This window comes from Erythranthe guttata, chromosome 8 (genome assembly GCF_056151865.1).
Source record: "Erythranthe guttata isolate IM_541 chromosome 8, IM_541, whole genome shotgun sequence".
Taxonomy (NCBI): Eukaryota; Viridiplantae; Streptophyta; class Magnoliopsida; order Lamiales; family Phrymaceae; genus Erythranthe; species Erythranthe guttata.
This window is the reverse complement of record NC_142540.1, coordinates 23,697,522-23,710,219: the sequence shown is the minus strand read 5'-3', so window position 1 is coordinate 23,710,219 and position 12,698 is coordinate 23,697,522. Positions and strand designations below refer to the sequence as shown.

At 33.5% G+C, this 12,698-nt stretch overlaps 1 protein-coding gene across 1 annotated transcript; it reads left to right on the top strand.

The window, feature by feature from the left end:
- The first annotated feature begins 5,729 nt into the window (after window positions 1-5,729).
- Window positions 5,730-11,551, top strand: LOC105965113 (transmembrane 9 superfamily member 3). Its single transcript, XM_012989631.2, has 8 exons — window positions 5,730-6,122; window positions 6,890-6,930; window positions 7,003-7,588; window positions 7,675-7,812; window positions 7,943-8,099; window positions 9,443-9,927; window positions 10,943-11,200; window positions 11,292-11,551. The coding sequence occupies exons 1-7, from the start codon at window positions 5,971-5,973 to the stop codon at window positions 11,160-11,162; spliced, it is 1,779 nt and encodes a 592-aa protein (XP_012845085.1). The 5' UTR covers window positions 5,730-5,970; the 3' UTR covers window positions 11,163-11,200; window positions 11,292-11,551.
- The last annotated feature ends 1,147 nt before the right edge of the window (window positions 11,552-12,698 follow it).

The window sequence follows — 12,698 nt, the reverse complement described above, 5'->3', positions numbered from 1 at the left end:
ATCATTTTAATGTTCTATGCTCTCATTTGCAAAACTTTTGCTAGAATTATGTATGACAATGTCTGTATTATTTTTAATGCAGATGACAATACAATGTTGGAAATCTGGTAGTTGTTAAACCTGGAGAGGGGAAGTCGATTGTTGGAATTATCACATAAAGAGGTGTATTTGATAATCACAATATTTCATATATAAATGATGAGTATTGTTGGGCTCCTTAGAGTTTGTTTGATAATAGAGGAATTACTTTTGTTATTTGGCCTACTCATAATACGTGGATGGATGGTTTTGTATTGTAAATAATTTGATATAATTTGAAATGGATTTGGAAATCCAATTTCTCTGTATTTTGATTATAAATGATTTTAATTTTATTTTTTATTTTTTTTGATAATATACTACAAGGTGCAGGTGCATGTTGTTAAAATTCTATCACAAGATGCCATCGTATGTGGTCATAAATATTCTACAATGTGCATATGATTGTTGCAAATACCATAATACAAGATATCATGCGCCTTGTTGTAATATAAACTACAACGTGCGTCACAACGTGAAATGCGTGTTGTTAAACAACAAGTGTTTTAACAACATGTTGGTCTACAACAGGCGTGTGCGTTTTGTCTATATATTTTAACAACACACACGGCCGGCATGCTGTCAAAAAGTCTTTTTCTTGTAGTGGGAATTGGCACTTGCACAGCGCAATCAAATGTGCGAAGGTGCGGAATATCGGGCTCAAAGCCTAATGCCAATTACATTGGGGAATGCATATGATAAGCAGTGGGGCGTAATTTAATCAGTGTTGATGAATGCAATACTGCATGGCCCCATGCTGCACTAGTGAGTCTAGATCTCATCAGCAAAGTACGAGCAATTATTTGGACGCGTTTAATCAAAGATTCCGCCAATCCATTTTTAAAGAATTTTTAGTTCTGATTTGGCGAAAACGTGACTGACCAAAAGAAAAAAGAAGTTGAGGTAGCGTGCCATTCAAATATTGATTAATGTGTTTAATTAAAAAAATAGGTGTGATTACAAATAAGTCCATCAAGGGTACTTATTCAAAAAAAGATTCAGACAAAAAGTTCATTTACCAATAAGTCCACTCATGGTTCAGATTTTTGTACAGGACTAAAATAACCCCTTATACTTTAATATGCTCCAATTTCATCCTTAACTTAATTTCACCTCAATTTGACCTCAAATTTCACAAATTATTCAATTTTGACCCAAAACCTTTTTTTTTCAAAAAAAAAATTTCCGCCGGATTCTGGCGGTCAACGCCGGTCCCCGGCGTTGACTTTTCAATTTTTTTTAGATTTTTTTTAGATTTTTTTTTCCTTCCGAATTATTGACTTTTTCGATTTTTTTTTTCTTTCTTTCTGTAACTTTTTTTTTCGTTTAAAAAACAATATTGCTGTGATTGACAGTAATATTAACTACATTACTGTTAAACACAGGAAAGTTAACTAAACTACAGTTTAACACAGTAATATTGTTATATTAATCTCTAGCACAGTAATATTAACACAACAAAACTCATTATTATTGTGTAATAGAGTACTATTACTATGTTGACCGTTCAATAAATGTAAACATAATAAAAAGCCAAAAGACTTAATATTACTGTGAGTAACAGTACGTAATATTACTATAACAACAGTAATATTACCGTCAACCACAGTAATATTACAATAATAGACAGTAATATTATTACGTTACTCCGTGAATAACTCAACAAACAAAAAAATCCAAACAAAATAATAATATTGATGTGGTTGACAACAATATTACTATAACAACAGTAATATTATTGTGTTTACAGTAATATTACAATAATAGACAGTAATATTATTACGTTACTCCGTGAATAACTCAAACAAAACAAAAAACCCAAAAAAATAATAATATTGATGTTGTTGACAGTAATATTATTGTTATTATTGTGTCAACGACAGTAATATAAGGCTTAATTCCACTTTGCACCCTTGAAATATACCATTTTGGCACTTTGCACCCTCGAAATAAATTAATAGCACTTTGCACCCTCGAAATACAATAAATCATGCATAATGCACCCCAAATGAATTTTTAAAGCTAAAAAATATAAATTTAATATTTTTAGTGATATTTTTTTAGGATGCCAAATGTTAAATATTTTTTTTTTATTCATAAATCATTCTGAAACTATAAAGTTCAAAAATAAAAATACATTTCATCAACATATTTAAAAATTATATTTTTTATCAAAATAAAATATTTTACGAAAAAAAAATCATTCCGCTATTCCGTTATCAAGTTATCTGAAGATTATATTTTCTTCCAATTATTTTCACCTAATATTTTCAAACAGTTACATAAAAGATCTATCAATCGAATAATTTAGTGATAAAATTTTATTTTTTATTTTTCTTTTGTACGAAAATGTAGATTTTTTAAATAATCCGGTGTAATTTTTATTTTTTCGCACTTTGTCCACTCGAAATTATGTTTGAGGTTCAAGAAAATAACAATTTTTTTTTTATTTTGTACCCCAAAAAGAAAAACACCAATGGAAAATGAAATTGCCTTTATTATTCAATTGAGGGTGCATTGTGAATGGTTTATTGTGTTTTGAGGGTGCAAAGTGCTATTATTATTTTTCGAGGGTGCAAAATGCCAAAATGGTATGTTTCAAGGGTGCAAAGTGGAATTAAGCCGTAATATAATTACGTTGACTTGTCAACAAATCAAAAAAAATAAAAAAAATAAATGACAAAATAAAATTTGGGACTTTTTTTTTTTTGGTGCTCTTAAAGAAACAAATATTATTATTACCCCTTTTGGTGCAAGATTTCAATAAAAAAATCTTTAAAAAAAAAAACAAATATCAATTACCCGCTATAGTTAATTTAGCTTTTTTTTTTTTTTTTTTGGATTTCTGGGGATGTGTAGCATATTTTCTTCATCCCGACAAAAAGCAGGAAAATTGTTATGCTAAGCAGATTTTATGGGTGACCAATATTTGAGGGATTAGTTAAATATTTTTATAAATAAAATTTGAAATGTCGTAGATGTCGTAGGAATTCTCAGTGACTTCTCGTGGGCTAAATATTTTTGTTGATAAGATTTTAAATTAATCATTAATTAGTAGATTTTATGACATTATATGATATTATATTAGGTTGGCCGAAAAAAATGCTATGAGGGTTTATCTAGAGTTTCTCCAGAAACCTTTCCTTTGTAATAAGATATATATATATATATATATATATATATATATATATATAACAAAATTAGAGTATTTCATATTTTTCCTTTTTCTTTTTCACCATTTTGGTGTTAGATCACAAAATCGGCCATTCATCAAAATACCGAGAAAAAAAAAAGAATAACAAATTTTTGAATATAATAAAATATTTTTCACCTTTTGATTTCTGATTACCAATGGCTTTACAATATGTGATTCAATATTTTCTTGGCTTCAACAAAGTTTACTTCTTTTATATATGCAAATTCTTATTTAAGAGGAATTTGCATCATTCTCCAATTTTTATGCCATTTCTAATTAATTACATTATTTCTTGAATCAGTAACATCTTATTATATATCAAGTAATTTTGAAACTGAAATTGGATCTTTTATATCAAATAAGGCCCCGTTTGGTTGTCAAGATAAGATTAGCCAAGATAAGATTAAATAGTCTAATGAAACCCAATTATTTTATTGGAACTTGCGATGTCCAACAAAAAAACACACTAGAAGGCAAGATAAGTCATGATTACATAATTTTTGCGGGTCGACCCAGCAATTTATTGGGGATACCAAACATCAAATTAAGTCCAACTATTTAGTTAATCTTGGCTTATCTTGGCAACCAAACGGGGCCTAAGTAGATATTATTAATGGCTAATTAGCTACAGAAAAGGAGGCCAAGGGGCAAGGATGCATGTGCGTTCTGTAAATTGGGTGGGAAGTTTCTCTTCAAACGGTTTACATAGAAGCGTAGAAGATGACTGAAAGAGCATGATTAAAGTAAATGGACAAATATACCCTTAGGATTACAAACAATTTATAAAATTGTTTATAGAATTTCGAAACAAACTTTTCTTTTATATATAAAGATTACATTTAAACTCATTAACTAATATTCTTATTTTTACTGAAATATCTTCAAAAATAAATTTAAAAAAAAGTTTAAATTACACCTACACCCTTGATCCGGTATGCTAAAATAATTAATTGTAACGTCCATGTGGTATTGGTACTTACAGCCACACCCCTGAAACAATTACCGGAGCCAAGATTTAATGTCCTCGGCACCGATAAGCAGTATATTTTTTTCCGCATGATCGTTAATGCTACCATAGACGAAAAATTATAAATCTTATGTAAAATAATAAGGATTTAAGAAATATTAGGTGGACTATGTCACCCCCTAGCTCTATGTTGTCTCCACCATCCCTAAAACTAATAGTCTGTTAGGACCCTAACGGAATAACTTATCCAATGCATTTAGAGTTTCTAACAATGTTTCAGGGGAGTGATTGTAATTATCAATACCACATGAACTTTAAAATTATTTTAGCATACCTCATGGAGTGTAAGTGTAATTTTACCCAAAAAGATAAAAACAAATACAACAACTAATGAAAATCTGAAAATAATTTTGCTCTTTTGTATGTAAGATAATAAAATGACATTTCATTTTACAACATTGAAAGATTGTTGTGATATTTCTACCTCGTCATTGGTTTTATTTTCTCTTGAAAACTTCCATTATTGATGATCTATATAAATGTGTAATTTTCAAGCTCTCAAGTTTAAAAATTATCGGAATCTCCCTTGAAGTTTATTATAGCAAGCTGGCATTTAATCCTATTTAATAGTTGATTTGTTTACTCCATATGTGATATGTCGTATATTCATAATAATTTTGTAAAATTAAATATCTTATTTAATCAGCTTTTAGTTAATATTTAATCTCAGGAGATATCAATAATATTCTTTTAAACACAAGGGTGTAGATGTAATAATACCAACCTCATGGGAGGTTAATGCAATTTACTATAATATACTTGGTCAAATGTAAAAATAGAAGTTTACCTGAAATTTATAAGAACCAAGCTCATAAGAAGTTTTATCATTTCAAATCTCAATGAAGCAACATCAAAATATCTTATCAAATACTTGTTACACTATTTGTTCTTTAAATTTCATTTATTCTAACCATAAACATCAAATAAATCATCAAATTTTCAAATAATCATATTTTAATGGAGTTGTGCATCATAATATAACGAGGCATAACCTGCTTATTAATTAGGGTAAATTACACCCACACCCCTGAGGTATGCTTAAATAACTTTACGGTCCATGTGGTATTGATAATTACACTCACTCCCCTGAAACGTAGTTAGAAACTCTAACGGGATAATGCATTGGATACATTATTCCGATAGGGTTCTAATGGACTATTACTTTTAGCTAGTGGTGGAGATAACATAGAGTTATGGGGAGTTATGTGGTGACATGGTTCCCCCAATATTTCTTAAATCACACATAACTCTTTGTTGTCTCCACCACTTCCGGAAACCAATAGTCCGTTAGAACTCTATCGTAATAACGTATCCAATGCATTATCCTATTAGAGTTTATAACTACGTTTCAAGGGGGTGTGTGTAATTATCGATACCACAGGGACCTTAAAGTTATTTAAGCATACCTCAGGGGTGTGGGTGTAATTTACCCTAATTAATTATTAGTTATGATCACAAGTGGCAGTAGTATATGTCAACTGTTTGTATCCCACTCTCCCATTACCGCGCGTGGCATGGTTAACTTCAAAATTCATCCATCTTACAGCTAAATGAGATCGAGATCTGTGCTACTCTTTCTCTCTCTAAAATTCATCTCCTCGTTTTAAAACTGTATTTCACATTATAAACCCATTTCAGTCTGCGACTCTTACCCGTTTTTGACAAAAAAATGGCGATAGGAGGCGAGTGGCACGTCGTCGTTTTGCTGCTCCTGTGCACTGCTTTTCCGGCGGTAAGATCCGATGCATCAGATCACAAGTTCAAAGTCGGAGATCCGGTGCCGCTGTATGCAAACAAGGTCGGCCCATTTCATAACCCTAGGTAAATATTCCCTTCATTCCTTTGATTTTTCTTCGAATTTTCTTACGGTGTATGATTATTATGTTTCATCGTTGCAACTCAGCTCGATTACTAGGCTTTTAAGGCTTAATTACAAATTCGGATGGTTTTTTGTGTGTGTTGTGGATTTGGTTGCTTTGATTATTTTGTTGACGATTGAGGGTTCAATTTGCATGATTCAGCTCATCGATTGTGAAATTTGAAAATGATGTAGATCAATTATTGAATTTTGTTTTGGGCGCTGTTAAGATCATTAGAGAGAGGGGAGGTGACTTTTGAACATTGATTTATTTACATGGTGGAAAATGATAGCTATGGTATGGTGGGCTTTTTACCCGTTTCCTTCATTCGCATGCCGGCTTTTCCGTAATCCTGTTCCCTTGGTAAAGGGGAAAATTCACTCAATCCGTAGCTATGTACAATTGGTAAATCCCGACTTTTTGGAGTTAGAGAAGGCAAATTTGTAGTCCATTATTTCTTTTAGGCGTAAGTGTAGTTTATGGCATGCCACATCTTTGGCAGACAATACAGATGAATTTGAGTACTATCGAACGGTTATCTTAAACAAGTAAGATTGAAGAGGTTGTTTGAAGAGAACTGGTACTATGCCAAACTCTTTTTTTGTCGAAGAACCAAAAGCATTATGAATAATGAAGTGATTATTCGTTGAATGATATTCCCATTTTTTTTCATCATGTAGTCGTTTCATTTTTGTGATGCTCATATCTGTTATTTGTTCTCATCTCCAGCGAAACATACCGTTACTTTGATCTCCCGTTCTGTTCTCCAGGTACAGTTTATTCTCGTTTTTGTTTTTCTTACCAGTTACGTCCATTCTTTTACTTACATTTTGTGCTAACAGGTAATGTCAAAGATAAAAGTGAAGCTCTTGGTGAAGTGCTAAATGGAGACCGTTTGGTCAGTGCTCCATACAAGCTTGATTTTCTGGCTGACAAAGAGTCTGAAGTCATCTGCAAAAAGCATCTGTCAAAGGAAGAAGTTGCTGTGTTTCGAAGTGCGGTAGCAAAAGACTACTATTTTCAAATGTACTATGACGACTTGCCCATATGGGGTTTCCTCGGAAAGGTTGACAAGGAAGGCAAAGCTGATCCCAGCGAGTACAAGTATCACCTATTTAAGCATCTCCATTTTGAAATATTTTATAATAAAGATCGTGTGATTGAGATCAATGCACGCACAGACCCCAATGCTCTTGTAGATCTTACCGACGATAAGGAGGTTGATGTGGAGTTCGTGTTCTCTGCCAAATGGAAGGAAACTAACATTGAATTCGATAAGAGGATGGAGAAGTACTCTCATTCTTCTTCTCTTCCTCGCCACTTAGAGATCCATTGGTTTTCAATTATCAATTCGTGTGTGACTGTTCTCCTCCTTACCGGGTTCCTTGCTACGATTTTGATGCGTGTGCTAAAAAATGATTTTGTCAAGTAAGATCGTCTTTGCATTCTTCAACATTCAGGAAAATGATGATAGTGCAAAAGTCTTTAATAATGTTTTTCTTCTTTTACCATAGATATGCCCATGACGAGGAGGCAGCAGATGACCAAGAAGAAACCGGGTGGAAATACATTCATGGTGATGTTTTCAGGTTCCCTAAGTACAAGTCTTTGTTTGCTGCTGCCCTCGGAAGTGGCACACAGCTATTTACCCTGTAAGTAGGTCTTTGGGGGTTTGCTTCGTGTTTTCTAATGTTTTTGGGAATGTTTTTTCATGGTACTGGATTGTGGAATATTTTGTTTATTAGGGATAAATTAACTGAATTGGGATTCTTTCTTTTCCAGGACAACTTTTATATTCTTACTTGCTCTTGTTGGTGTATTTTATCCTTACAACCGTGGAGCTCTTTTTACTGCACTGGTGGTCATATATGCTCTTACATCTGGCATTGCAGGGTATACTGCATCATCTTTCTATTGCCAGTTAGAAGGAACAAATTGGGTAAGTAAATTTTGGGTAACACCATTTTATACTTTCATCTTAAATTGCAATGCGAGTTCATGTCCTACGAGTGCTTCTCTAGATTTCCTGTAAACAGTACTTATTTAGGTTGCTTCGTATAGGGTGCATTTGGATTGGACGGTTTGAGAGAATGATTCAAATCGATTGAACTTGTTTGGATTGGTTCATTTGACTATGCTTTTTAAACCCGTAGCTATCAATTTATGTTGATTTTTGAGTCATTGTGGTGGATTTCAAATCAGTCTCATTTAGGTTGATTGAAATCCTTCCTCAAATTCCCTCTACAAATCCAAATCCTTCAATCCAAATGCGCTCTTAGGTTATATTTGGACTGAAGGATTTCAAGTATATTTGGATTGTATGATTTGAAGCTAGGATTTCAAATCCATAGTAACTGTTGTATTTGGATGAGCTAACTTAACAATGGATTTCAAATCGTGAGCTCTCAATTTAAACTATTTCTGGTTCATTTTGGTGCATTTGAAATCCACATGGAGTCATTTGAAGTTGTCTGAAATCCAAAGGCAACTTTATGTAGCCTTCTACCTTAAAGAATGCTCAACAGTGAAATCATGATTTTTATGCAAGAAACATATACATGGTAAATTATTAAGATTTATAGGCTGAAATCTTTTTTAGAATAGCTTTATGAATAGCCAATTTATTAAACACATGCACAGTCATACTTTTGAGCTCCTACATAAATGCTAAAGGTGACACCACACGATTGCTCTAAAATCTGCAAAACTGCATGAGAATGATTTGAGGTGAAAAAAGATTACTAGTTTGAGGAAAAAAATATTGACGCCCTGCACCAAGTGTAAATTAGATATTACGCTAACAGTCAGGTAATTAAGCTTGCCTACCAATCTCTTATATTATTCAAGACCACTCAACAGTTTTCCCCGTTTTTTTTTTACCAAAAGTGTGAAGTTCAGGGTAGACATCCATTGTAGAATAGCTCGGTTTTGCTATCAGCACATTGGTGTTTACCAATTGGTTACACGAAGAAGTTCTATGGACTGTAGGACCATGATTGGGATGAACAACCTTAAATACCAAAAAGTACCGCAAGTCTCCAAGATCTTTGGAATGAAACTTTACTAGTAAAAAGGCTTAATCCCCACTTTGTTTCCCCAAAAAACAGTTCACAGCATTTTGCAATTTGCACCATCAAAATATAATAACTCGTTCACAGTGCACCCCAAACTATTTTTAGACTAAATTTCGTGAATGATCTATATATATGTGTTACTTTGCATTTTGTGCACCTCTGCCTGCCTGACCTGTTTCTTATTTTACCCTACTTTCTCATTTAATAGGTCAGAAATTTATTACTTAGTGGAGGTCTGTTCTGTGGTCCGCTTTTTCTCACATTCTGCTTCCTAAACACTGTTGCCATTGCTTACCATGCAACTGCCGCTCTCCCGTTTGGTACCATTGTGGTAATTTTTCTGATATGGGCTCTTGTGACGTCACCTTTATTAGTGTTGGGAGGTATTGCAGGAAAGAATAGTAAGGCAGAGTTTCAAGCTCCAGTTCGTACCACAAAATATCCTAGAGAGATTCCACCGCTACCTTGGTACCGTTCAACCGTGCCTCAGATGGCTATGGCCGGCTTCTTGCCATTCAGCGCAATCTATATTGAATTGTACTACATATTTGCCAGTGTCTGGGGTCACAGGATTTACACCATTTACAGTATTTTATTCATTGTCTTCATTATTCTCCTGATCGTCACTGCGTTTATTACTGTGGCGTTGACATACTTCCAACTTGCTGCTGAAGATCATGAATGGTGGTGGAGGTATGTTTTCATGTTGAATTTACTTAAACATTAGAGATGCTAAACATATGATATATTCATTGGTGTTGAAGCTTTATTCCACTTGAGTTGTCTTGTGTTCAGTTGTCTTTTTATTTGGTTGTGTTTTTTCTTTGCCTTCACAACATTTCCGATTTCACCGTAGTTGTTCCTTGCAAACATGGAGTTCTTTTGCTCTTTAAGATTTGAAAAAGGGATTGCTAAATTTTTCCCCGCCAAAATGAATTAACTGGGTAAACTAAATAGCCGGTGTCAATCCCTCACTTAAACACCAGATCACTGTTCTTCTGTTTACCATTGTATTTAATCCACTAGAGTTTCATAACAAAGTACTGGACAATCGACTTACTGAGGTATGCTAACATGTTCTTGCCCCTGCCTAATCCTCGAGCCTGCAGGAAGTTCTCTAAACGAGCAATATTTATTCTTGCTAACTTGGGATTGAATTTTGAACTATATTATTAAAGAATCATATATTAACTATCCTCTTTCATGCTTTAGTTGGAACATGCTCTATAAGTACGTGGAGTCCCATTGAATGATATTTATCAATGTTCATTTATCAGTAAAAAAATTCGAGCATAGCAGAGACTTGTCTTATTTAAAGGAGTGCACATAAAATCATTTGAGTGAATGTCCATCTTTTTAAATATTTCTGAAGAAGTACTGCAGATCTTTAACTTGAGCCTTCCGTGAAATACTCCAGAACTTTTAGTTTCTGTCTTCATCTGAACAAACTATTTTGGGACATCTGAAATCGTTTCGGATGTAAAAAGACCAAGGGCACTTTCTAAATTTTATGAAAAAGACCAAGGGCACTTTCTAAATTTTATGAAGTCCCCGATAAGAGGGCTTTAGTTATGTAATTGAAAAAATGCGTGGTTAATAATAATATGATTAAATAAGCAGATCTATTCTACTGTTTGTGCATATGCATAATATATAAATTGCATGTGCCAAAATTAACACCTCTTTCATTTTTCTACCATCCAATCAGGTCTTTCCTATGTGGTGGATCTACCGGCTTGTTTATCTACAGCTACTGCCTTTATTACTACTATGCACGATCGGATATGTCAGGCTTCATGCAGACCTCATTCTTCTTTGGGTACATGGCTTGTGTATGCTATGCTTTCTTCCTAATGCTCGGAGCTGTTGGTTTCCGTGCTGCTTTATTCTTTGTGCGCCACATATACCGCTCGATAAAGTGCGAATGAGAAATGAGATTTATCCATATCCTGCCAAAGTCCAACAGGTATATTTCTTTCAGAAGCTTTCAAAACTCGTTTCAAATTCTACTAGTTTAACGAAGCACTTGAAGAGGATGCATTTGCTTGTGTTCACAGAAGAAGAATATGTAGATCGCGAGAAAAAGGCCGCGTGTTATATGACGCAAGTACTGAAGGAAAATGTCTGTTAGGGTTTTACGTATTATGGAAGGCATTTATGAGTAAAATGTAGTTTATTTGTCGAAACTTATATATCGAACGTTAGTGTAGGGTTTTTTGACTATTCACTATAGTAGGTTGTTCATCTTTTGAAAAGATTTTGTATAACAAGACATTAAAGAGGTGAAATATTGTTGGCACTTGCTTCAGTTAACAAACATCTCTGTTAATTTGATCAGTGCATTTTCATTTAATTTAAATTTAAATGGAATCAAATAAATAGTGAATGATGGCCAATTGTGATGGACTAATGGGTATTTTCATTTTACTACAATTTTTTTTTGTAAGAATAGACATAACTAGGGTTAGAAATCGGAATTAAATTTTTTAATCCCGAACTGGAATTGAATATAAAATTATTAGAAATTCCGACTTCTGATCTGATTTTAGTTGAGAATATTTCGATTGTTAAATATTGGTTTAATAATTTTATGATATATTTTGTAATACCATGATATAATTTAGGGAGGTGATATTCGCGGTAGCAAAATTACGAATGTCGTTTTAAAAAATCCACTCTCTATCTTTCTTTCTCTCTCTACAATTTTAGCTTTTATATTAGAAATCATTCCAAAACTCATGTTATTGTAGCCATTTGCAAAAAAAAATGAGTGCATCGAATGAGGATCGAGATACGGAATCCAATGATGTAAAATTTGTTCGTTTTTGTTCTTTAAATCGTGAAAACGCGACCCACGACCAAACTGGGAGCTAAAAAGCCTGATTCACGCCCGGTTTGGGCGCGCTCTGTGACTGAGATTTAATAAAAAAAAATTATATATTTGGGTTGTCTCAAGGATTCGAACACGGGACTAAAGTTTGGAAGCATAGGCTTACCTGACCAACAAGGCCACAGACATTTTGATAATAGATTATTATTGAATTGTATTTATAGATTTCTTTATACTTGGCAAAAAAATAATAAATACATGCTGTTAGAAAGACTCGAACACGGGTCTATTGCGTAACAGACAAGACGCTGACCAACTAGGCCAGAGCGAGTTCGTTCAGTAATAACTATTTAAATATAATATAGAATGTCATTTATACTGGGATAAAAAAAAAATTTAACCGGACGACCGGTCCAGAACCGGCGTCCGGACCGAACGCCCAAACCAGTTTTCCGCGCCCAAAATGGGCGTGTGAAAGCAGTTTCCATGTCTGTTTTAGGCGTGAAAACAGCTTTCACACTCCCATTTTAGGCGTGGAAAATTCGAAAACCCAACACTAAAAAAAGCCCCAAATCGCGATTTTCTGGGAATTTTCACATAATTAACCACAAATTCAATATATATAACTACATTA